At 37.0% G+C, this 27,612-nt stretch overlaps 1 protein-coding gene across 2 annotated transcripts in view; it reads right to left on the bottom strand.

The window, feature by feature from the left end:
• Man2a1 (mannosidase alpha class 2A member 1) overlaps positions 1 to 27,612 on the bottom strand; it is a 162,536-nt gene that overhangs the window by 94,430 nt on the left and 40,494 nt on the right. For both annotated transcript variants that reach the window (XM_090331511.1, XM_090331512.1), the window contains exons 5-6: positions 12,780 to 12,907; positions 553 to 726 (exon numbers count right to left, since the gene is read on the bottom strand). In XM_090331511.1, the coding sequence (XP_090187637.1) occupies positions 553 to 726; positions 12,780 to 12,907 (302 nt within the window). The remainder of the gene's footprint in view (positions 1 to 552; positions 727 to 12,779; positions 12,908 to 27,612) is intronic.

The following is a 27,612-nucleotide window of genomic DNA, read 5'->3' on the forward strand; positions in this document are numbered from 1 at the left end:
TGATTTAAACGAGGGTTGGTGAAGGTGCAGCCTCTTTTGAGGTGTAAAACCTTGTCTCTTCTCCCCAACAGTCATGCAGAAGTGCACCACTGGAACTCAAGTGTGTCTACAGAATACAGTGTCAATCAGTGGCATATGTGGCATCATGTGGGTACTTCCCAAAGGAGGAAACCACAGCTCACTACAGCAATTCTTACAAAATACAAGACAGAAGGAAGATAGAGCAGCGCAGATGAGTCAATTAGGTGCACGTAAGTTCTGACTTTGTGGTAAAACATGCTTTTTAAACAAGAAGTGGAAGTTATTATTCACACAACACAAATCCCTCATATTTCCTTACTTAAAGCATAAAAAAGATTCTATAGAGATAAATGTCAGCAGCACGGCTCAACAGAATCTTAACACAAATATCTTAGAAAATAATTGTAGATATTTTTAGGCAATCTGATTTTCAAGACTGACACTCCAAATAAAACCCATAAGGGTAGAAGTTACAACCTCTATGACTTGAAGGTAAAGTAGAATCTTCAGCTTTTATCAAATACCACATACCCCAATTCTGTCTCCAAAAAAACTCCAATGTTCTATGGAATGCGAAGTGTTTTTTAACAGAGTAATGAACTCTCTGGATAAGCATGTGTGAAAACCCAGCACGCTTCAGAAGGTAAGCCATTGTTGGTGAATGTCCAAAGGGATCAATGGCCCACCCAGACCGAGGTTTCACTCCTGTGGATAAAGAAAACAAGTGTTATTTTTTTAAATTGATAAACACAATAAAAACAAGGTGCAATACATCAGGCCCACAAAAGTTCTATGGGCCCCTGGAAGGGAAACTAACAGATCAGCTCAGAATTACCTTCTGCCATGTGTTCTCAACGAGACCCCCTGATGAAGAGGATTCTGACATTGCAGGCTACCAAGACAGGTGAATGCTCACAGAAGTTATTTCGTTAGACTTGAATTAAGCACTCCATAGCTACTATAAAAGCATACCATTCAGTAGAGACAAAAGAGGGGGGGGGAGAGAATGAATAAATCAGGTCCTAGCCCTCAGAACTCACAGCTCTATCTTCTATGGGGTTAGATAACCTGAAAACTCACTTACATTTCTATTTATGTGTCCAGCCTGCTTCTTACATCTTAAAAAAAAATACAGGCCAGGAGTTTGGCCTAGTGGTAGAGTGCTTGCCTCGCATGCACGAAGACACGGGTTCGATTCCTTGGTACCACATACATAGAAAGTAAGTTGTAAGTAGTGCTGAGGTTCAAGTGGTAAAGCTCTAGCCTTGAGAAAGTCCAAGGACAGTGCTCAAGCCCTGAGCTGAAGCCCAGGACTGGCAAAAAAATTTACAAAAGCCCCTATGTTATCACATAGTGATAAAATAGATCAAAACAACTATTTATCATATTTCACTACTCTCAAGACAGAAAGCTGGTTCTTTCCCTCAATAAAACTTTTCAGATACAGATCATATTCATTATAGGAGCTATCAACCAAAAATATATTGGTTTCAAAGATAATAAACTGTGAAAAATACACATATAAATGCATGGGTAGAGTTAATGAGGTAAGATTATCCATCTAACATTATATATATATATATATAACTTATATTAATTGTTCAGGATCATAAAATAAGAATCTCTCCTTACAACTTACACACTGATGTAAGTTAACACTGACTTTGTGAAATTTTTCATTCAAACACTTGAATTAAGTTATAAAATAAAAAGGATTATGTGTTAACCAAATAACAAAGATCAATAAGAATAAAAGAATATGAGTATCAGTTAGATACTATGTCTCACACTTAAAATCCTAGCTGCTCAGGAGGTTCTGCCTAGTCTAGGCAGAAAAGTCTATGACATTCTATTTGCAATTAACCAGCAGTATGCCACATTGGAGGCATAGCTAAGTGGCTGAGCTTCAGCCATCAAGAATAACAGGCAGGCTGTCAGACAGACCCTGACTTCAAAGTCCTGTACCACCTCGATGGTGGTCCTGATGATGGTGATGATGATGATGATGATGATGATGATGATGATGATGGAAGAAAAAGGAGAATCAACATATCAACATCAATGCTACAAGGATGTTACAGAGTTCCGTAGCCATGTAATTTAGCAACAATGACTTTTTCCACATATAAATCTACAAGTAAATACACTAAGTGGTAAAGAAGGAGTTACAGATGAATTACCTGAAGTATAACAGACACTATAGAGAATGCTAATAATATAATTCTTTAAAAAGACTGAGTCAAAGCCCAACAAAACAGGTACAAGGAAATAGGTAATTGAAAGAGGGAAGGATGGGGTCAAGAGGAGAGGGGTAGAAGAATGAAGTGGGAGAACTGGAGAAAGCAGGCAAGAATTCACTATGTATGCCACAGAACTGAGAAAAATAAGTGAAGGGGTAGGTTGAAGGGTGGTGAAAATATTGAAAGGATGACTCAGATCACTGTACACACAAACTGCTTTGTTAAGTTGCAAGAAAATTCAATACATAATCTAAAATTAAGATAAATAAGGGAAGGGGTAAGGTTGGGAGAAGATAATGTTGAAAGGGGCAACGCTGATTAAAATGCACTGTATTCATAAACTACTTCAGGGAATGACAACTCCTTCATACAACTACTTAAAGATAATGAAAATATTATTTTTAAAAATCACTTAGGTATCTCTCTCCCTCTGAGTACACCTACACTGTGAGTATGCCCCTGCCTCTCTGCTTGTCTGCTTGTCTGCTTGCCTCCTTACTCAATAAACCTCCTCCAAGTTTTCAAATAAATAAATAAATTCAATTGAATCCAGTTGTAACTGAACAACAACAACAAAAATCTCTGAAAGATAATGGCAGACAGACGAAAACACATAAACCACATTTCTGTGGTTGTGTTAGTGGTACCTGGGTTTGAACTCAGGACCCTGTGCCTACTAGGCATGTACTCTATCACTTGAGCTACTCCCCTTTTTTTGCTCTAGAATCTTTTAAATAGTCTGGCATTTATGTACAAGCTGGTGGGGTCTGTGAAACTCTCATCTAGGCTGATGTCTCATTTAGACACCATGCCTAGATTTATTAGTTGAGATGGGATGCCACTTTTATTTTATTTTGGTTTTTTTTTTTTTTTGGCCATAGCTGGCCTCAAACCACAATGTTCTTGATTCTTGTCCACTGAGTAGCCGGAATTCCAGGCAGGAGACACTTCACCCAGTATTTAAAAAATAAAACAGAGCAAACTAAACCTTGATGTAAAGGAAATGAAGGAGGGCTAAGGAGAATCCTTCTATGGTTTTCTTTAAAAAAAAAAAAAGTAGGGGGCAAACAGGAAAAAGTATAATGTAAGAAAAATTACAAATTGCACAAATCATATGGATTATTATATGTATCAAACAATTATATCTAAGTAGTAGACAAACAGGATTATTTTTCTTTTCAACTAATTTTTTATTTTTCTAGAGTGGTTATTGTTTGTATAATATGTTAACACAAAGATTCCTACATACACATGTATTTTACATTCTAAATAATTTATATGTTGGGTTTCTATTAAAATAATTTATATTATTTAAGATTGTGGTAAACTTTTTAGGATTTTCAAAAATTTCACCTTCAACAACACATACTGTAGGCCTAAAATTGTAGCAGTGAATTTTTCCAATGTTCCTAAACTTGATGGAACATAAAAAAGAATGAAATGATACCCAATTATTGGATACAACATCATAAACCAATAAGTGATTCATATACTTACAGCACATTAAAAAAGAAAACTCATCTCATTTATGAAAAGATATAAAAAGCATACAAACACACACAAAACAAACACTAAACAGACTGAACTCAAAAAGACCAAACCAAAAGGGATTTATTCTAGCAAGTAAATGACTTTTTAATTGAGAAAACTGCCATCCTATTCATAAAACAAATTAGAAATACCATATAGTTTTAATAGAGGTCTGAAAAAAGCCTAGTAATATTCAGTGTATAATGAAAATTGAAAATGCTAAAAATGGATTTTCTCAACACCATAAAAAATGCCTTTCATGAAGTAATAGACAATGTGATACTTAGTACAGCTTAGCAATTTGTTCAAAAAATTTTGAACAAGGGGGATGGGAGTTTGGCCTAGTGGTAGAATGCTTGCCTAGCATGAACGAAGACCAGGGTTCAATTGCTTGGTACCACATACATAGCAAAAAGCCAGAAGTGGTGCTGAGGCTCAAGTGGTAGAGCTCTACTTTGAGAAAAGTCCAAGGACAGTGCTCAGGTCCTGAGCCCAAGCCCTACGACTGGCAAAAAAAAAAAAAAAAAAATCTTGAACAAGAAAGGCAAATATCATTATTATTACATACCACAAATACAGCAGCTTTGAATTACAAAAACAAAAATACATTCTAAATGCTGGATATAATTAAAAAGAAATCTGCATTCACTTCATACATTTTTAAGGTACAATATACATACTGTAACAATAAGAAATTATATAAAATATTTCTAAAAATAAAGTTAACATGCTAGGTATATCTACATGCTATACATGTGTTTTCCCAACCCAGAGAGTCTCATATGCTATTGTGGTTAAAACATGGCTCTGGGTCATTGAAATGAGGAAGACAGCACTAGAGAATATATGAATAATCAAAAGGAGAAAGTATTTATGAATAAGAACATGAAAAGACACAACAGTTCAACTGGAAAAAGTACATAGAAAATAACGAATTCATTTCTTCAAAGTTCATATTAAGTTAAACATGCAGACAATCTAGCCCTGCTGCTCTTCCTATTTACCCATGCTAATAAAACAGAAGACTGGTGCTTTTTGTTTATTGCACTAACTGGAAGAAATGCAAATGTTCATCAACAATGAAATACTACTCTGCAATAAAAGGTATGAATTAATAGCATGTGCAATTAGGACAAATCACAAGAACTTTATACTCATGGCAGAATATAAAGAAAAATCAAGTGTATTTTAGTTATATCTCCTACACAAGTTTAAGAAAAGCATCCCATTCATAATGGTGGAAAAAGAAATAGAATGTCTAGGTAAAAATGTAATGGGAAAGTCCAAAAATGTCACACTAAAGCTGTAACTCTGCTGACGACACAAGTCAGAACATTGTTGGGATAGAACATGTCAATTTGGGCAAAATAATCGGGGTAATTGCTACTAAAATCATAGCTAGTATTTTTCAGAAGTGGCAAAACTAATTATGAAAAACAAAAATCAGAATCTTCTGAGTCTTCTGAAGAGCTAAAAACAAGCTTTAAAAAAAGAACCAAGTTGAGGAAATGACTCTTCCCAATCTCAAGACTTACTATAGAGATGCAGTCCTAGCTACTGGGGAACAGAAGTAGACCAGTTCAGCTCTGGGGTTTAAAACCAAACTGAACAACACTGGAAAACTTATCTCCAAAGATATTTTATAAAGGTGCACATTGAACATGGTGCGAAGATGGCCAATTAGAGGGCAGCAGGTTCCTTCATCTCCAGCAGATAGCTACTGGCACAAGTAGGTGGCATGAAAGGCAAGGCGAGACCTTAGATGTGCAAAATAAACAATGTGCACTCTATATGGTGCACTGGGCAAAAGAATGGAGGAGCAGAGGAAAAGTAGTAACCCCCAGCAATCAGGGCTGCTAGAAAGAGAGCCTGAATAAGCCTTCTTATTCAAGTATATAACCTGCCCTCTGCAATAAATAAGAAAAAAAGACAAGAGAGCTGCATAGCACATAGCAAGCAGATGATGGAGAATGGAGCCCAGCCTAGGCTACTGTTCTCACAGATGCTGGGGGTGGTGTTACCATCTGATAGTTATTTTTATTTTTTTGCCAGTCCTAGGGCTTGAACTGAGGGCCTGGACACTGTTCTTGAGCTTTCTCAAGGCTAGAGCTCTACCACTTGAGCCACAGCACCATTTCTGGATTTTCTGTGTATGTGGTACTAAGGAATTGAACCACTAGGCCAAACTCCTGACCTCTCATAGTAATTTTTTAAATGACCTTATCCTCTCCACTAGTTATCCAAGCCACCACTCCAAAAATAGTGTGGATCCAGTAAATAGGTTGTTGACAGATTCACAGCACTGGGTCTCCTTAGGAGGGAGATGGGAACCATGCTACAGTGGGAGGCCAAAGGGGAAAACATGAGCTGAGCTGTACTCAAATGCTCATTTACATACCTGCTGTATGGAAATGAAAGGGAGTGAGGACACAGAACTTAAATCAGGGCATACAGGCTCAGCGAATCATGGACCTTGCCAAGACAAGGCACATGGCTCTGTTTGACTGTTTTGTGAACTTCCCGGGCCAGGGGAATTGGTAGAAGGCATTGACTACTCATGAATTTCCCATGCCAAGAGGCAGAGTGCCCTCACTGTACGGAGGAATCCAGTAACAATTGTCCTTGGTCTCAGATGGTGAGAGGTGGTTGAATGCAGCTCCTGTATGGGAATTTAGTGTCAGGGAAGACATCTTGGAGCTCAGACTACAAAAAGCCCTTTCTGATCTTAGATTTCAGAGATACAGAGTGAACTGGGAAAAAAAAAAAAAGTAGGGGAGCAGAGGGAAGGAAGTCACTCTCTTCTGGAAGAGAAGACTATGGATTGGTTTGATTTTTCTTGGCCTTTGGTCATTTTATTATGTAATTTCTCCTTTCTACATCTCATCTGCTTTTCCTGTTTTGTATCTTCTGGTTTTTTCATTTGTTTTGTTGCCTTATTTGGGTCTTTTTCTTTTTTCCTTTTGTATCTTCATTTTTTTCTTTTTATTATATCTTCTAGCTTTACTGGGGCCCCATATAAATGAAGCATATACCAAAGAAATGAAAGCAAATGTACAATAAAGACATATCTGAACACTTCGTTTACTGTGGCTCTATTCACAAAGTTACAGAATATTGAGTTGGGATTAACTGACTGCTGGGATCACAGGTATGAATCACCATGCCTGGCATTAGAAGGACTTGTCATAAGGCAACAAATACAGCCTTACTAAAATAAAGACAATGTGTCAGAATAAACTTTTCTCCAAATAAGATATGGAAGTAACACATGTGAAAAGAATGCTGATATTAAGTCATTAAGCTCATACAAATCAAAATCACAATGATACACTACTTCACATACACTAGGATATTTATAGTAAAAATGACAGACATAAGTCTTACAACAGGAAAAACTCCTATGATGGACAGAAGTCAAGGAGCACTTAAGTACAGGAGGAGGGAGAACTGAATGACTAAACTATATATCAGGTAGTTATAAACATTTGGGGTTAAGAAGAAAGAGTGGGGTAAATATGGTAGGGGTAAGTGAAAATATAGAAAGGATGACACTGATCAAGATCTACTGTATTCATAAACTGCTTTGTTCAATGGCAACTCCTTTGTACAACTACTTAATGGTAATAATTTTTAATATAATTTTTTAGATGAACTGAAGATCTTATTTTCTCCATACAAATCAGAAACAAGGATCTTGTGATTCATAGATCTTTTGTGGGTTTTGGTATGATCTGCTAATGTAGACGATTCTCAAGGAAAGAGAGTTTAGGTGCCAGGAAGCAAAGGATGGAACCATCTCTGTCAGTGACAAGAGGCAGCTCTGGGGGACAGGAAATGAGAAGGAACAGTTTCCGCGCAGGATCTTTCATCCTCCTGCTGTATTCGCAGGGACCAGGTAGGAGTTCCTTTGAGATGAAGGGGTCACAACCTGAGTAGGAACAAGTTGGTACTGTGCCTAAGCCCAGGATCTCCCACCTTCACGGCACATAGTTATGATGGCACTATTAGAGAGTTAGAAATGCTGGTGGGCTTACTAAATTCTTCACAGGAAAAATCCATACATCACATGTCCAAAAGACTTTGGCACACTGCTCAGGTCTAGTGTGAAATCCTGAAGTCACTAGAGATTATTTTCTGGGGCTAGCATAGGACTGGGGTTTGAACTAAGGGCCTTAAGCTAATCAGGCCAGGGCTCTATAACTTTTTTTATTTTATTGTCTGGATAATGTATAGAGAGGTTACAGTTACATTCGCCAGATAGTAAGTAGGTGCATTACTTCTCACATATTGACACCCCTTCTCATGTTTTTGTCCCCACTTCCTTTCGCCTACCCACTCCCAATCATCTTGTTTTCCCACCTTCCCTTTCTTATCTCAAATAAACAAATAAACGTATATACAATATATCAGGTAACAAAGTCAGATACAGTAACAATGAGGTTAACCATAAAGGCAAAAAAAAGAAGAGAAATAACACAGTACATTAAGAACAGCAATCATAATCTCGTTTCCATAACCTAGAGTTCATTTCATTTAGTCTTATCCTATATGACATACATATATATACATATATATATATATATATATGGGTTTTGAGCTATTGTAATCCTCTGCTAGGAGAGCCCTAGATGTGTACTAATTATTACAAATGAGGGAAACTAAGGAGCCTATATTCCTTTGGGTTTGGCTTGCTTCACATAAGATTTTTTCCAAGTCTTTCTATTTCCTTAGGAATGGTGCAATGTTATTCTTTCTGATGGCAGCATACAATTCCATTGTGTATAAATACCACATCTTCTTGATCCATTCAGCTACAGAGGAGCATCTGGGGTCGTTCCATATCTTAGCTATGGTAAATAATGCTGCAATGAACATCATTGAAACTTTCCCTCTTTGCATGATTCTGTAAAGAACTCTATAGACTCCACTTCCAAGTTGCTTGAGCTGATTCGAAATTTGGCAAAGTAGCAGGATATAAAATTAACCCTCAAAAATGAACTGCTGGGAGAAGAATTTTGCTTTTGGGCGAATCACACTGGAGTAATAAAAGATAGACTGGCAGCTGTAAAAAGGAGACTAGATGAGCAAGAAAGGGAGAGACAGGTATCCGAAGGATGGTGTAAGAGACTGTACAACTAGTGCCCCTGAACTTCCTTAATCCTCAACCATGATTGGCCCACTGGTGATTATTTTAATGTCACTGCTGATTGGCCCATGTGTAATTAATGCAATGATGTCCTTAGTAAAAAAGAGGATCAGAATGTTAAGAGGAGCAAAGACTGGCACCATCTTAAATGTGGTAAGAGCTCCCTGCCCCATTGTGGAAGGCCAACAATAGTAAAGCAGCCCAGCCATCTTTGCCCTTCTAGGGAGGGGCAACCTTATACCTACCCACCATGAGGCGGCTCGGTTTGGGGGGGGGGGCTGCTTTGTGTGGAGATCAGCCAGATTCGCGTGCCAATTCCAACTAAGGTGATAGGTTAATTCAAACACTAGGCTGAAACCCTATTGGCTACCTGCGTATGGCTGGAGCTGACTGTATGGACCCTCTGTGTATGTAACTATCCCACTGGCCACCACTGTGTAACCAGGTTTGACCAAATGGATTTTGCCCTTAAAAACCCAGCATGAGAACCATTCAGGGTCACAGTGTTAGCTTCTGGAGTCTGCATTGTGTCCCTGGCTGGTCAGTTCACCACCTACTTCCCCAATAAATTCACCTTTTTATATGAAAAAAAAATGAACTGCTTTACTGTATACCAACAAAGAGGAGAGGCAAAAATTAGGACAACAACTCTTTTTTTTCAATAGCCTCAAACAAATAAAGTACTTAGGAATTAACTTAGATTGTAAAGGCTCTGTATGATGAAAACTTTGAAAACCTGAAAAAGGAAATTAAAGCAGAACTAAGGAAGTGGAAAACTCTCCCATGTTCCTGGATTAGAAGAATAAACATCCTGAAAATGGTAATCCTGCCAAGGGCTATCAAATATTCAATGCAATACTCATCAATATCCCAATATCATTCTTTAAGGAAATAGAGGAAGCAATCCAAAAATTCATAGGGAATAATAAAACACCTTGTATAGCACAAACAATTCTTAGCAGAAACAACAGCACTGGAGGAACACCAATACCAAACTTTAGACTCTATTACAGAGCTATAGTAACCAAAACAGGTTGGTACTGGCACAAGAACAGGCCTGAGGATCAATGGAACAGACCTAAAGACCCAGAAATCAACCCACAGACCTATGGCCACCTAATCTTTGATAAGGGAGCCAAAAAAAAAAAAATAGAATGGAAGAAAGAAAGCCTCTTCAACAAATGATGCTGGCAGAATTGGTTAAGCACTTGTAGAAAACTAAAACTGGATCCTTCTATGTCACCCTGCACCAGAATTAATTCAAAGACCTTGATGTAAAAGCAGATATCCTGAATGAAAACTTTATAAGAAGGAATAAGAAATACATTAGGACTCCTTGGCACAGGTCAAAACTTTCTTAATAAAGACCCAGAAACAATAAATTAAAGAAATAGGACTGCATTAAACTGCAGAGCTTCTGTATGGCAAAGGACATAGCTAGCAAGTTAAATAGAAAGCCCACAGAGTGGGAGAAGATCTTCACTAGCCATACAACAGACAAGGGCTATATCTAAAATATACCTACAGCTCAAGAAATTGAATCTCTCCAAAACAAATCCTCAAAGAAACAACCATTCCATTAAAAGGTGGGCTAAAGACTTACCGAGAGACTTCTCTGAAGAGAAAATAAGAATGCCCAACAGACACATGAAGAAATGCTTGACATCTTTGGCCTTAAAAGAAATGCAAATCAAATACTTTTGAGATTGCACCTCACTCCAGTTAGAATGGCCATGATCAAGAAATCTAACAACAGATGCTGGTGGGGATGTGGCCAGAAGGGATCACTACTACACTGTTGGTGGGAGTGTAAACTTGTTCAGCCACTCTGAAAAGTAGTATGGTGATTCCTCAAAAGACTAAACAGAGAGCTCCCCTATGACCCAGCAATTCCATTGCTTGGCATTTACCCAAATGTCCAGAAACAAGGCCACATTCAATATATATATATATACATATATATATATATATGTATACACACACACACACACACACACACACACACACATATGGGGAGAGAGCGAGCGAGGAAGGATAAGGGTGATATTTTGCACATGTAATACCAGCTAATCAGAGTGTAGAGATCAAGAGCACTATAGAATGAGGACATTCCAGGCAAAGATAGCATGGAACACAACCCCTCACATATACACACACAAACACACACACACCACCACCACATATCATAATCTCCAAGGAGGGCAAGGGGTATGTGACTAAATGCCAGCTACATAGGAGGCTATAGGTAAGATGACTGTGGCTGAAAGGGACTTCTGAGAACAGCAGTTTCACACCTGAAGTTTAACTCTGCAAGGGGAAAATGTCTACAACTCACTCTTACAGGTGGTAGTAAAAGCAACAGAAAGACAAAGGTCAAGCAAACTGGGAGTGTTTAACAGTGTCCCTGAAATTTTGTTTAAATTAAATTGCAAATTCTGTTAAAAAGAAAAAATGATGGTAGATAAGGGACTTTTTTTTTGGTGGGTCATGGGGCTTGAATTTTAGGCCTGAGTGTTGTCCCTGAGCTCTTCAGCTCAAGGCTACAACCCTAGCTTTGGGCCTGAGCTTTATCCCTAAGCTCTTCACCTCAAGGATACCACCCTACCCCTTGAGCCATGACCCCACTTCCCGTTGCTAGATAAGAGTCTCATGTTCTTTAGTGCCCAGGCTCGCTTTGAACCATGATCTTCAGATCTCAGCCTCCTGAGTAGCTAGGATTACAGGAGTGAGCCACTGCACCCAGCTAGATAAGGGACATTTTAATCTCTAATGGAAAATATTTTTAAGTAACTAAGTATCTAGAAATAACCTTAATAGAGAATCTGTGTGCTTAACATAATGAAAACTATCAAACTGAAGTCTGATGCATGGAGGACAGAGAGGAAGGACTTGAACTCAGAGTTTCACGTTTGCTAGTCTTGCTAGTTCATGACTGATACTCCACCATTTGAGCCATTCCCCAACCCTACTTTTTTTGCCAGTTAGTTAGAGCTGAAGTCTAGGGGGACTTTGCTACATGTGCTGACTTTGAATCACAGTCCTTGAGATCTCAGCCTCCTGAGGAGCTAGGGTGACAAGTATAAGGCAGCAAGGGCTTCAAAAGGATTTTATTCTAGATTAGCTGAAGTTGTCATGAGTTGCAGCAAATAAATGATTCTATCAGTCCTGAATTCTTTTTCTCATTCACTGTTGGTAGAATTTCTCACACTGGGCCATGGAATACCATGATTCCCTGGCACATTTCCTCCCCTTTAGATCATTAGCATGATTAGAATGATTAGGCTTCTGTAATTTCAGATCCTACACCTCTGGTAGACCCAGTAACTGGCTGTCAGATAAAGCACATGACTGGTGGGCCAATCATATGAAACACATAGGAAAATTCTTTTTCCTTGTTGGTGATGGAAACAATGAATTTCTCATATTTATAGATTCTTTTTGCATACTATGTGAAAGTATAGAAGACAGGCTGAAGCACAAACAGTAATGAGATACTGTAACTAGATACTGTAGGTTCATCATCTGTGAAATATTCTCACTGACATATCTCCTGACCTTATTTTTTAACTTTAGCTGGTATGTTTGCCTCTAATGTTCCAGCCTTAACAAAAAGTTACAACAAAAAGTTCTAACACTATTAAAAAATAGACAAAATAAGAGATTAAACATGATAGATGACCCTACACAAAAACTATGTAATTCAATTTCCCATCTTACATTCATGAATAATGAATTCATCAACAATTACCAGGAAATTAACAATGTTGAAGAAAACCAAAGAACAGGGCATTACTTAACTGCCCAAAACAGCTCATGTGCAAAGAAAAAACACAAACACATACCTAAATTTTTTTCCAGCCACTGATGTCCTTCAATTAGTTGGTCAATTAAGGCAAAATAATGTGGAGTCGCTTCATCAGGCATAACCCAGCCACCTGTCACAATTTCAAACTGACCATTTTGTAGTAAGCTAGAAAGAAAATAATAAAAGGCTATATTAACAGATAAAAGTAAGTCCAAATAAAGAGCTAAAATAGCATACACATTTAAGAATTGCCTTCAAATATAACCAGAACTTATGCTAGTTGTAAAAAAAAGTATGTAACTTTTTTGATAACCAGTGAATGAAATTTAACTTCAGGGACCCAGTGATAAAGTCACCTTAGCAAAGTGTCTTGGGTGTCCATTCTTTTCCTAGTGTAACATTTAGGTCAGTCTTTGTTCAGGATGTAAAGCAAAGACAGTTGGGAATCAAGAGCTGCACACATAGGATTCAATCCTGCAGAATTGGACAATGTTGGCTGGGCAGCAGTCATTTTAATATCAACACCAAGAAATCAGTATTTACATCAGCCCTACAGCACTGATAAATCAATCCTGTAAAACACTTTGCTCCAGGCTTAACTGGCATGTAAGCTGTGGTTGCTAATTTCTCATCATTGGATGAAAAGTTCTCTCACTATCATCATTTGTCTCATGGGTATGCCTTTAACATAACAAGATCCCAAAGCCTACCTTTCTCTGAGAAGGAAAAAAAAAAGAATCATAGACTACTAATAATTTTATAGTGTCTTAAATGGATAAAAGGAAAAAATTTAAGCAGACATCTTAAGGATTAGACATGTCAATTTATAGCATGATGGTTTGCATAATGATGCAAAATTTCAGTAAGGAAGTTTTAATAAGCATAAATCCAAAACTTACATATGAGCTAGAAAATTATAAAAATGATTTTAAGAACTAAATCCAAGGCTATATTCCCAATGGTCCTAATGTCAGTTATTTTATCTATCTAGATGGAAAGTGTCTGATTCAGCTACTCTCATAAGTATACAGCCAATGTGCTACTGTATACCTTAGGCCCACAGTTCAATAACCTAACATGTAGGAAGACTTTGAGGTTTAACTTCCCACCATCAAAAGTGCAAACCTTGTCAACCTCATTATTTCATGGCCCAATCAACACATCTTTCAGTAATTGTTCTTTTTTCTTCCATGCTAATTATCAGTTTTCTTTCTTTACATAACTTCTGTCCACTGGGCATGAATGATTTCCAAGGAACAATGAATGAAGCAAAGGATTACACATACAGCAGGTAACTTCCTGAGCTCTACTTGTGAATGACCCTTTGTTCTATCCCATGGTGCCTGGGGTCCCTATTTTGATGGTCTACAGAGTTCTTATCTCCATGTAATACTTACTTGAAGGACTAAGTCTCCCACTGGTTACGGTATTTCCTAGCATTTTCTTATTTTCTTCTCTCTTTCCCAACTTGCCCTGTTTTGGCTGTATTCGTGTCTCATATCATACATAATTTACTCAGGGAAATCCCCAGGAGAGCCAAGCTCATTGCACTCTCATTGCACCCCCATGCTCTATCAAGTTACCCTGCTTATTTGCATGCATCTGTCCTCCTGCTGCCTCCCACCCACCATTAGAACACAAGTAAAAAGACAGCAGGGATTGAGATGAGCTCTGTGATTCCCATTGGCATGGCCAAAACTGAGCAGCCTGCTTTGAGGAATCGGTGAAGGAGACTCTCTGTGTAATTTGCAAAAAGTTTTATATGAAGTTGAGTACACAGACATATGCGAAATGATTTGGGTGGAAGGATCAACTGGAGGGAATCTCAAAGATCTAGAATAGTGTAGTGCCAGAAAATAGGAGGAGAAAGAAAAAAGAGACATTTCATAAAGAATCATCAGCTGGAAACAGGAAAAGAATGAGAGATTAAAAAACAAAAAAAGGATTGTAGTATGACTTCAGTTTCAAATCCAGATGACTCATCGGTAATACTGATAAGTTAATACTGAAAATGAATTTGGTCTGGGCTAAGTGATGACAGTGAGACTTCAAAAAGGAACTAACTACAAAAGAAATGTTATCTAAGGAAAGGGTGCATGTAAAAATTAAACTTCAGGGGACTGCAAAATGAAGACAATGGGAGGATATGAAATCATTTTTTAAAATCCAAAAGAAAGACAAAGATAATATAGAACAAACAGAAGTGATAATGCTGATGACCAAAAAAATAAAAATATCAGTTAAACATTGTAGAGGACAGTTAAACATTGTAGAAAACAAAGAGAAACCTGCCCTTCCCATTGGAAAAAGGTCTCAAAGAATTACCAAAACTTTGGTATAGAATGGACACATCAAAAGTTCAGACATTATTAATACAGGCACTAAATTATTGAGAAAAAAATTTGCTAATAAGAAGGCAATAGTGTATATACATATGGAGATGCAACAATGAAACTTACTTCTGTATAAGTAGTACAGTTTTTTCAAAATGCCAAGATAGAAATGGAAACCAAAGGACTTCTGTTTTAAAATAACACATTTCTATCTGTTGAAAGGCATTAATAGGTCAAAACTAAGTACAAATGATATCATTGTAGCAAGCTAGACAGAATATCACCTGTAGATTTTCATTATATAGGTTCTCTAATCAAAGAGAGCAAAACACTAATTGGAAGAAAACAATTAGTTTAATTTTAAATATGAAGCCAGTAAGTAAAGCAGCAACCAGCAGACGATTGAAGTCTATCTATATCACCAAACTGCCTCTTTTTCCTATTATGTAATCCCGTGAATCATCCATAAGAATAAAAACATAACAAACCAGAAGTTGCAGGAAGTCTGACTTGATATGAAATATCTACAAAATATTCATGTAAACACAAACACATGACACCTAACCATCCATTACTACAAAAAAACAAAAATCTTTAGAAACACAGTATTTCCTCCTACTCCAGAACATACATAAGTACTTCAAAAGTATTTATGAGTAAGAAGAAAGAAAATGGTACCAAAACAAACAACAACAACAACAAAAAAAAACACCACTAGAGGAAAGACATTGACCTACTTACTGAGACGCAGGCATAACCATCATCCTCTAGTGATAGTTACAAAGAATAGAATGCAAACAATAAGTCAGGATAGTCTTTGAAAGGTAAGCAATAGCAGAAAAGCCCGTATGAGGGAGGTGGGAATGTAGCCTAGTAGTAGAGTGCTTGCCTGGCAGGCACAAAGCCCTGGGTTCGATTCCTCAGTACCACATAAAGCAAAAAAGCCAAAAGTGGTGCTGTGCCTCAAGTGGTAGACTGCTAGCCTTGAGCAAAAAGTGTCCAAGGACAGTGAGTTCAAGACCCAGGACTGGCAAAAAAAAAAAAAAAGCCTGTATGATCCACAAAGAAGGCATCATAATCAAGTTATGGTTAGTAATAAGGTCATGAAAATGTCTTAACAATTAAAAATATGTACACAAAGGGAAATGTCTGTACCTATACCTGCCAAAAAAAAATCTTAGAACAAACATAGTCACTTCCTTTCATTCACTTACTACTTATCAAGCATCAACTGAACTATTTTTATAAAAGGCAGATAAAGATACCCAAAAAAATCACATGTCCAGCCCATAGGGTCAATTCCTTAATTTCTACAATTCCTTAATTTCTACAGGATGTTCCTTGAATTCTAGCTATTGTTTTTAACACACATACTTCATGACATTTCCTAAAAACAAAAGATCTAAAGACCAATCTGAAAAGTAGAGAATATGAAGGGATATAGATGACAGATTTATATATCTACATATAAAATATAATAAATTTATAAATATAAATCTATTAAGGAATTGCAGGTACCAGCTTTCAATAAATATGAACAGTAGTTATGTTTCATTTTTTCAATGGTGAGTTGTCTTGTAAAAGTTATTAACACAACTCTGTTTCCACTTTAATGCAGGGCAATTCGGTATCAAAAGCTCTAGGAAATAGCCAATCAAAATTAAGCTGGGCATTATCTGTCACTGCTCATTTTGCCTAAGATGAACAATTTACAGTTAAGAATTTACCACAAAGCACAAGACACTGTAAATCATTTCCAGTGAGTGTCAAGTTCCCACTCTGCAACATCATCAGACATTGGAAATTTGGTCACACGCTGAAGAATATATACTCAAAGAGCTTTTTCCCTAATGGGGAAACTGTTACAGACAACTAAGTAGCAAACAATGCATCATTTAGCAAGCATCAAAGAATCACAAATTAATTCCACAGGAAATAACAAAACGAATGTGCAATCACACATTTTAGGAAATGATACAAGATAATGTACAGCATTTCATTCTTAAATTTAAAAAAAATGTTAAATGGAAAACACAAAACGATAGAGGCTCTCACAGAATCAAGAAACATTTTCTATCAGACTTACTGACTCTGATTCTGTTTAGGGGGACTGCCTCAAATGAGAGCAAAATAAGATTTGTTTTAAGCTTGTCTTATATTAACAGCAGAAACATATGTTTTGCTTGTCCTCAAAGTTTTAGTGTATGAAAGCAAAGATCATATGACTTATACTCCTTATTTCTTCCTCACCTCATTTCATATCGACCCCATGTACCCACAAGCCCCACTTACTATTTGGCTTCAAGTTTTCTTTCTAATTGTAGCTTAGTTGGGCATTAGGAATCTCTAAGGAATTATTTCTCAGTCCCACACAAACCTCACTGAAATTATTTGCTTTTATAAAATCACAAACTCTTCTTCCATTCCTCTTATTCATTTGGATGATTACTTTTTCTTCTGACAGACTGTAAGTATCAAGTCAGCGAGTATCCACACTGGTTTGGCCCACCACTCAACATTCAAGTATTCATACTGGTATAAAACTAGAAGAAGGTACTAGGAATGCAAAAAAAAAAACCCAATAATATAAGGCAGAGATATAAAGCAAGAATTTTAGGGAAAAAAATGCCTCCTGAAATGAAAAGAAATGTAACCTGTCATAAGGAAACCCAAGTCAAAATTTCAATCAGTGCCATCTTTCACCTATCCAACTAGAAAAACCGTCAAGTTATGCAGCACACTGTGGAAGCAAGTTACGTGCAAATAGGAATCTCACACACTGCTAACAACAATTAAAATGTAAAAAGCGTATGTACTTTTGTGCATGTTCACTCAAAAAAGTCAGAAAACATTTAAAATAGGTTTTAAAAACTACTGCACAAGAGAAAATATTAAAGATAAAATATAGCTATAATTAAAGGAGTAGTGCCATATGCTGTCCCATTCATAAAATAGACTTTATGAAAGGTTCTCTAATGATATGTTGATAAAGCATGGTACAATATGCATTAGGATGGTTTATCATTTAAAAAACAATAATAAACCTGGAAAACAAAAGTTGAAGATGTAAATAATGAAATCTATACCCACATTAGAAATGTAAAATGGTATAACCACAACAAAAAGCAGTACAAGGGGTTCCTTGAAAATGTTAAACCTAGAATTACCTACTTCTGAGTAATATACACAAATGGACTGAGAGACATGACTCAAATAAGCTTCTGTACCCCACAGCTGCAATGTGCACAACATCAAAGGCTAAGTGGGGAGAAAAAAATATGTTTTATATGCAGTCTTGGAAAGGAAGGAGACACTGTGTTCCAAGAAACAGGTGAACACAATGAGACAAACACTGCATCTCTACTTTTATTTGAGGTTAGTAGAACAGTCACACTTGTGGAGATAGAGAGTAAAATGGTTTTTGTTTTTCAGGAAGTAGGAGGTAACCACAGACAGCAAAGGGAATTACTAAGAGATACAAGTGTTCCATTTGGGATGATAAAAAGTGACAAAACTGAAGATATACTTTAGGAACTTTCTCACATTAGGCAATTTAATAAAATCATTTCTACAAATGTTCTCTAAATACTTCACTATAGAATACTACTGCCTAAAACTTTCATTCAAAATAAAACTGAAAACATATATGAAGCTAGAGAACAAAATTTTAAAACTTATTAATACTATATTACATATGCACAAAAAGTTATGGTAGGTATATTTTAACATGGAAATCTCTCTAAATTGATATATATATATATATCATTTTGTTCTTAGCCGCATTACATTTTCTAAACTATTTTGAGATATAACAAATTCCTATATATTCAGTCTTGCAAACACAGCTATAATTATAATTACACCTCAAGTAATCTATAGAATAATTCCACAATTCAGAGAATTCCCTTATTTCCCTTTCCAATCTATGTCTATCCATTGTACACAGAAAAAAAAATGTATGGATATTCTAACACAATAAATCAATTTGGTCTACTCTCAATCTTCACAAAATATACAATATACTAGGCCGGGAGTTTGGCCTAGTGGTTAAAGTGCTTGCCTAGCATGCATGAAGACCCGGGTTTGATTCCTCGGTACCACATACATAGAAAAAAAAGCCGGAAGTGGGGCTGAGGCTCAAGTGGTAGAGCTCTAGCCTTGAGAAGATCCAAGGACAGTGCTCAGGCCCTGAGCTCAAGCCCAGGACTGGCAAAAAAAAAAAAAAAAAGTATATATATATATATATATATATATATATATATACGCAATACTTACTCTTGTGTACCTAGCAGCTGTGCTCTGGTTTAATGTGTTTGTGAAATGTACCCAACTTATGAGTATTAAGTAGCCCATTTCTGTCTTCCATTATATGAATATGTCATAGCTTTCTTTAACCTATCATACTGTGGGTATTTGAACTTTTTCCAGGGTAAAGCCTCTAACGAAAAGTCTGCTGTGAAAATGTCGTTATACATTTGTTTTTGTGATTATGTCTCCACAAGAGTAAATTTCTAGGAGTAGACCTCCTAGGCTAAATTTGTTGGTATAAGTTCTACTCACCAGATCAAGTCTAGATAACTCTCTGGAGGCTTCTCAGCCATTCTCTTTATCTTCCCACCAGCAATACACTAGAGCTGGGTTACCACACTTTAAAAAAAAAAAAAAAAACTTTTCTGAAAGTGTTTTATCTAAGTTTTTACCTGTCTGTCCCTTGTCTCCATACACATCCTGGAGTACATGTTCTTGCTAATCCTCCAGCTCCATCATCCTCTCTTTTCTCCATTTGTTCTTCCTTCCTTACTAGTTGTTTCTCTTCTTCATTAGCTAGTTCTAGCCATCCTTCTGATTTCATCTCGAACATCACTTGCTTCCAAGTGCCCCAAAGAAGAAAATAATTCATGGCAATACTCTAGTTAAGTATTACACCTGGTGAGGGCTGAATTAGGGGAATCTTTCTAACTTCCTCTCTCCCTAAAGCCTAGCACAGGAAATACCTGTTGAATAAATGGTATAATAGATAATGGCAGACCTCTGGAAATGAGGTACTATTTCAGTTGACTTTTGCAAAATGGGCAGGATGGAAATCACTCAATTTACCAAAAAAAAAAAAAGAATCCAAAGGGAACACATGAGGAAGTTCCCATACAACATGTAATAATAGCATGGATGTAAGGACATCCATGTGGCTCAGTATGCATAATAGGATGTAAGGAAGGAAATGATTGATGATAAAGACAGAGAAATAGGGAAGAATCTAAGGAAAAGCCCAGGAGGCATCAGTGTGAAGACCAGTCTGCATCTTTTGTCATAGAAGCATGATTGAAGTACCTTAAAGCAGAGAACTAACATAACCAGACTCAAATATTATAGCCTGGCTCTACTGATGAAATAAAAAGCACCCAAAAGTGGCAAAGCTAGAAAAGGAATTCCATTTCGTGATCAATATGGTTAATATGACAGCTCAGGACACAGAGATGCCAAAGAGGCAGGGCGGACATAGCTGTGGTTTGACTGCACATGGCACTGATGCTAACTGAATCACAGAAAATCACCAAGGTTAAGAGCATTGTTCCTGATTAGGGAAAGGGTTTAGGGCTCTGATGCCAACATGAGATCCTTAACTCCTCTGCCTCAGTTTTCTGACCATTAAGATGTGAATAACAGATATATCAAGAGAAAGCTGAATAACAGATATATCAAGAGAAAGCTAAGATACCGATGAAAAAGCCACATAAGTACTTGGAACATACTTAATACTTAGTATACATTTAACTAATGTTGGCTATTACCAGGACCAACAATCAAGGGAAAAAAAAAGATGATGAGGTTTGAATTTTAGATCTGGAAGTGGCATAAATACTGGATAACTAGAACAGAAAGAAATGGAAACAAAGTTTTGGGGTTTTCTTTAATGTAATTTTATTGTCAAGATGATGTGCCAAGGGGTTAGAGTTACATGCATAAGGTAATGAGTACATTTCTTGTCAAACATTGCTGTCCCCTCCCCCATTTTTCTCCCCCCACCCCCAGTTGTAAAGTTTACTTTCCCACATAATGTCTTGTGAGTATCGATGTTCCACTGTTTCACCCTTGAACAAGAGACTTTTTATTGAACTGTTTGTGGGGATTTTTTTGGTCGTTGTTGCTTTTTCTCTTTTTTGCTGTTTTGAATTCTGGGATCTTTGTTTTATATGTAAGTATCTAATGTGGAGAAGGGAAGGAAAGCACAGAGATGCAGTGGGACAAAGGTAAACTAATTCAGCAATGATACTAGGGACTGCTGAGAATGAACTATACAACTAGGGGTGGGGATAGTGAGGGAAAAAACTAGGAGAAAAATGAAGGAAGGGTGTAATACCAATCAAAAGGAAACGTACTCATTACCTGATTTACTAATTGTAACCCCTCTGTACATCACCTTTTCAATAAAAATTAAAAAAATAAAATCCCCAGGGCTAACAGGAAAACAAAAAAAAACAGAAAAGGCAATCATGCAAGGCAAGAAAAAGAGAGGAAAACAAAGGTTGTATATGTGTACTTGTAAAATAAAGTTCTTCTGAACTTAGGTACATTGTCTTGAATCATCCGATGAAATAACTGCTAGCATCCTTAAATCTTAAATTCAATCCAAACCTCGACTTAATTTTGAACTTCACAAGACTCACTTCTCACTGCTCTGTAGATTTTCAGCAGCCTTTGGTAAATACCATAAAAATTTGACCTGTCTGCTAAGTACCCATGGCTCATGCCTATAATGCTGCTACTCAGGAAGCAAAGATCTAAGGATTGTAGTTTAAAACCAGTTCAGGCAGGAAAATCTGCGAGATTCCTATCTCCAAGTAACACCAAAAGAAATTGGGAGTGGAGCTGTGGCTCAAGTAGTAGAATTCTAACCTTGAGCAAAAAAGCTCAGGGACAGCATGCAGACCTTGGTTTAAGCCCCAGAATAGGCAGGCAGGCAGGCATGAGCGCGCACACGCGCACACACACACACACACACACACACAAATCTGACCTCTATAAAATGTGTAACAAATTACTCTAATAATAGTAATCAGTTAAGTTTGAATTCTTAGTATTTAAAAACTAACATCAGCTATGTCTCTGATTTCAGTGAGGAAAGAAAAGCAACAAGTTCACTTTAAATATTCAAGGAAAACCCTAAAGAAAAGAAAAGAAAGTATAGTTGAAAGATTAGACAGAGAACCTGCATTCTTGGAGAAACACAAAGCCTACACTGACTGATGGCATAGCATTATACCTGCAGACATTGTTCACATCTAGAGGATGACGTACAGAAATTGGTCAGGACTGGTACACATGCACAGTATTGGGTGAATGTAAGCACTGAACAATGTTCAACATTATAAAACCTGTTCCAATATCTCAAGATCCCAGAGACAAACTAGGAATATGAATTACACGGGGTGCTACTAATCCAGAGGAAGGCTAAAGGTAATGTCTGAAACAACAGCTGCTTGAATCTGAAGAACTATTCACATTTCAATGTATTAGAAACATTATGCAGTATGAACTGCATTTAGCCAGGAGACCTCCAAGTACAAAGCCTAAAACATAAATTAAACAAGCACATACATAAAATGTGCTGATTATTAATAGAACCTAGATTTTTTTTGGCATGCTGTAAAAAATTTCTTTTTTCTTTGTTTTATTATTGTCAGGATAATGTATAGAGGTTACAGTTACATTTGTCAGGTAGTAGTTGCATTATAGGTAGTAAGTACATTACTTCTTACACATTGATACCCCTTCTTATGTTTTTGTCCCCATTTCCCTCCCTCCACCAGAGGAAACAAGAAACTACATTCTTTTAAATCCAGTAGATACATATTACAAGTATGGAGCATGACTGCAAGGATTATTTTGAATCATGCATATATACACACAAAATAAAAGGAGAGAGAGGGAGAGAGGGAGAGAGGCAGAGAGGGAGAGAGAAGAAGAGGGGAAACAGGGAGGGATGGAGGGACGGGCCTAGATGCTATTTGTATGGATCTCTCTTTTAGTTAACTAGACTTTTCATTTTATAAAGCTATGGAGTAGCATACTACTGCCACAGGAGGGAAGAATCTAAGCTGTTTCTAGAATAGATTATGAAGATCATCTGAGTTATGTTTCTGTTAAGTTCCCACAATCAATTGGTATTCTTCAGGGACAATGAAAGCTTAGGTGAAGTTCTGCTGGAATTAGCAGGTTCTGCTCTGCAACAGCAAGCTTGCAATTTTAGGTACAGACATTTAATCCATAGCTCATCTTCAAAAAGGGAAAAACAAGCTAATACATAAGCATTAGACTAGTCGTCAAAAAAAAATTCTATTAGTTATGCCACTTAGTGTTCAAGCTAAGAATTTCAAATAATGGAAGAAAATCTTAAGTATCGAGTTTCTCCCCTGAATATTTAGATGTGGCCTACCTTTAGGCAATAAACACCAAGGATGTTTTATTCAAGTATGAAAAGGCAGTGCTATTATCCCACATAAATGCAATAAACCAATTAAGTGAATATTTATAGTTTTAAGAAAGAGCATATTAGCAAATCTTAACCCAAAACAAGGCCCAATGTCCTTATGTGACTACAAGACAACTTTTTTCTTCAAACAAAAAAATATTTACCATTAAGCATCAAGTCTTTATTTCCCAGTGACATAAAGCAGCTCTCAAAAGGAGTTTGAATAAGACAATGAATATAATCTCATTTGCATTATTATGCTCACCTTCCTCAAAAAATTGAGTATCCTCTTTTTCAAATGTGCTTAACCATATGAGATTTCCATTTTTGTACATCAAAAAATGGCCAACAATTATGTTTTATGTTTCAGTATGAGTAAAAGTAAGAAAAATAGTAAAACAGAGTAAATAATAAAATGGTAACAGAATAGAAAAATAGAGAAACTGGTATCCAGACAGAATGAAGAGGAAGAAAAGAAAAAGCGGTCTTGTAGTGCTTCTGAAGAGGGCAGGTGAAAGTACAAGAACTCAAATACTGAGTCACATCACCAGATGTGAAAAACATCAGTCCAGTGACAAATGAAGACCACTCTGAACATCCTCCACGTTGATTACCAGTTTGGGCCACCCCAGCTGGCATGAATACCATTCTAAGACATTCTAGCAACAGCCCAGTCTGGAGAGCTGAGGAAGACTGAGGCAAAGCCAAACCTGGGAACAAACTATCAGCCTTTCTCTGGTAGTTCATTTACCCATGGAACCTGCCTGCTATAGAAGGTAGTGCCCTGACACAGCCACAATGGAACAGAGCCAGCCATGGCCTCAACAGGCCAAACGCAGGGGGCAGCAAACTCTCTTTATCACAGCCCAAATCTTCCACCTAGAATACCTGACCTCTCAGAAAGAAATCAACTCAGAAAGTCCGCCCCAGGCTCAGCTTCAAGTTAAAAAAAAAATAAGTAAATTAAAATTAAAAGAATAAAAAGACAAAACACTGACAAGCATTCTTTCTCCAAATCTTCTCACAGCCCCAGTCCCTCTCTTCCTCCTCCTCTTCCCCCAACCTAGTTTGATTTATGATCTGGACATATTCCCCAGCTGCTAGATATCTGATGCTCAGGTACTCTTCCAGCAACTTATTCAACAAAGTAAGCAAGAAGGCATCCATCAGCCAGCCTTCTTGTTTACCGCAAGCAACACATCTGATTCTGGAAAGAAAGCATGTCAGGAAACATTTCTGGGCACAAAATAATTGAGGGCAAGGTTTCAAGTGTAGGTTTAACAAAGAGCTAGAGGGAAATGGGAAGTTATAAAGCAGGGTCTTCAGGGACCATATCAGAGGACAGGAAGAGCTATGAGAAAACCACTTGCTTACTTCCTTATCTGTTTTCCTACCTTCCATCTCTCTGCCCATACCTCATACTCAAAGGTCCCAAATCCTGGGCATTGATGTGCTGATTACTTGAATGCAGATCATGGCTGACCTGTCTGGGTGAGGGCAGGAAGATGGAAGAGCTGACTTCCCAAAGGAAAGCAGGTGGGATAGATGCTGACCTGCCAGTAAGAACAAACATCAAGAGAAATGACAGCATTCGGCTAGAAGCATAAAGATTTCTAAGCAAGTTACACTTCGTTGGGGGTTAAATACCAGATGTGGATAGAACTATTCTTGCTCAAGGATGAATAAAGGAGGGGAATGCCTGGCCTTAGAGGAAATACAATCTAGAACACAGAACTCAAGTTAAAACAAAGCGTCCAAGCCAGGGAAAACCAGATTAAATACCACAGAGTATTGAATCTTCCTTGAGAGGAAGCTTCCCACAGGCAATAAATATACCCCAGAACTGAAATAAAAATCCAGGTAGAAAAATAGGCTGAACTGTCAGATAATGAAGTTTAAAACAAACAAAAAAAAGAAACACGGGCCATATTGAATTAGGAACTGCAGGAAACATATGCTATTGCAATGTTTGAACTGAGAGATGGGAAAACTATGAAAAGTTATAGATATAAAACTTGGCTAAAATTTAGAATCTCATGAGTATTTTAAAAATTCTAAAAGCATCTAAGCAGAGGGTTAAAAAAGTCATCTTCAATGAAGCATTACATAAGTTTTAAAGCTAGAAGAGAAACATCAATTCTATAATTAGCTTTCCTAAAAGATGAAGACTTCCAAGATGACATCAGATCTAAAATTTACATATAGAGTCCAAGAAAAATATTCTAAGTGGAAAGTTTTTACTAACAAAACCCACTGATATTTACTGGGGATTTTATATTGTACCAGTCAGGCTAGGATAGTAGTTCAGTAGCCCTATAGTACTTGCTTAGCATATGCAAAACTGGCTTTGAAGCCCAGAACTGCAACTAATAATAATGATAATACATTAAATAATAAAATGTACTAGCCAAAGGCATTTTACTTGTATTAATTCAATCTTTCTAAAATGTAAAATAGGTTGCAAAATTATCTCTATTAAATAAAGTGAGGCACAAAAAGTTATTTAAGTAACTTATCTAAACCATAGACAGTAGATGGGAACTACCAGGTTTTGAACCTGGCAGCTGCCCTCTAACCCCACACTATGCACAATCTTTTTAACTACCACCTAAGGTAGTTAGCAGTCATTAAAGTAAGGCAGTATAAGCCAGACAGATTTAAATAATAGCAACAGAGGAACTGAAGTTACAGCAGTGTTAGTCACTAAAAACCTAGATTAGAAAAGACTGTCATTTATCAATGGTGAAAAATACAATAGCCTAGAGGTATCTTGCAATCTTTGCCTCATAGTTAATATTCAGGAAATGTCTGCCGTTGAATGAATGAATGAATGAGCTAAAGAACACAAACACATAGGTAAGAAAAAAGAGAAACAAAAATAGAAGGAAGCTGGCAAGAGAACAGTATCCAAAGTTAAGTACAGTCAGTTATGCTTTAAATGTTTATTTTAAAATGGCAATTTTAAAATAAGCACTTTGTTCCAAAGTACTTGACTGCATCCAGGAACAACCTTTATCCTGTCCATGTGCAGTTTAGCCTTGAGAAAATTCTAGATGTCAGTCAGGAGGCTGAAATCTAAGAACTGAAGGTCAAAGGTAGCTTGAGCAGAATAGTCCCCATGAAACTCATATCTCATTAACCACTCAAAAACTAGAAATGGAGCTATGACTCAAAATGGTAAAGTACTAGCCCTGAACAAAAGAGTTTAGAGACAGTATCCAAGCCCTGAGCTCAAGACCTATGACCTACGACCAACAAAAAAACAAACAAAAAACAAAATAAAACAAAATCTGGGTGAAGACAGACTGCTATAGATGGCTTTGCTGAGCCCTGCAGAATACAAACACTCACACACCACAAAGACAAAGATCACCAGCGGCTGGTTTGTGAAGTGCTTTAATTTACTCATATATGCCTGCATCACAACTGCAGTTTTAAGAGATAATTTGTTTCACTTTCACAAAAACTCATAATGAATACTTCTGATCCACTTCCACATTAAACATCAACTTTTAAAGTAAACTGGCATCTTTGTTGTTTTACCTATAGATTTCTTAATCAACATAACATGTTAACCAATGGACTAGCACCTGTGTGATTCTTCTGTTTTTCATGTTTTTTTCCAGTCATTCATAAAGCTGCTGAGCTGTGCATTAAAGCCACATTTTTTTTTCATAAACCCTCTGGTCTTTCTACACAATTATGCATAACACAGTAAATTTTGGAAATGTGTATGTTGGGTGAAAACAGAACTAGCTGAATGTACACAGAAGGAAATTTAGTCATTATAAAAGACTAAATCTGGGTGCTTAGCACCCATGGCTCATAACCTGTAATCCTAGCTACTCAGGAGGCTGAAATCTGAGGATTATGGTTTGAAGCCAGTTTGGGCAAGAAGAAAAACTGTGGCTCATGTGATTCAGCACTAGTCTAGAGCACAAAAGCGCAGGGACCAGTGCCTAGGCCCTGAATTCAAGCCCCAAGACCAGCACTAAAAAATAGGAAGAGGAGGAGAGGGAGCAGAGGGAGGGGAAGGGAGAAGGAAGAAAACTAAATTAGGGTAAATC

The sequence above is a fragment of the Megascapheus bottae genome, chromosome 4, assembly GCF_031878675.1.
Source record: "Megascapheus bottae isolate mThoBot1 chromosome 4, mThoBot2.hap1, whole genome shotgun sequence".
Lineage (NCBI taxonomy): Eukaryota > Metazoa > Chordata > Mammalia > Rodentia > Geomyidae > Megascapheus > Megascapheus bottae.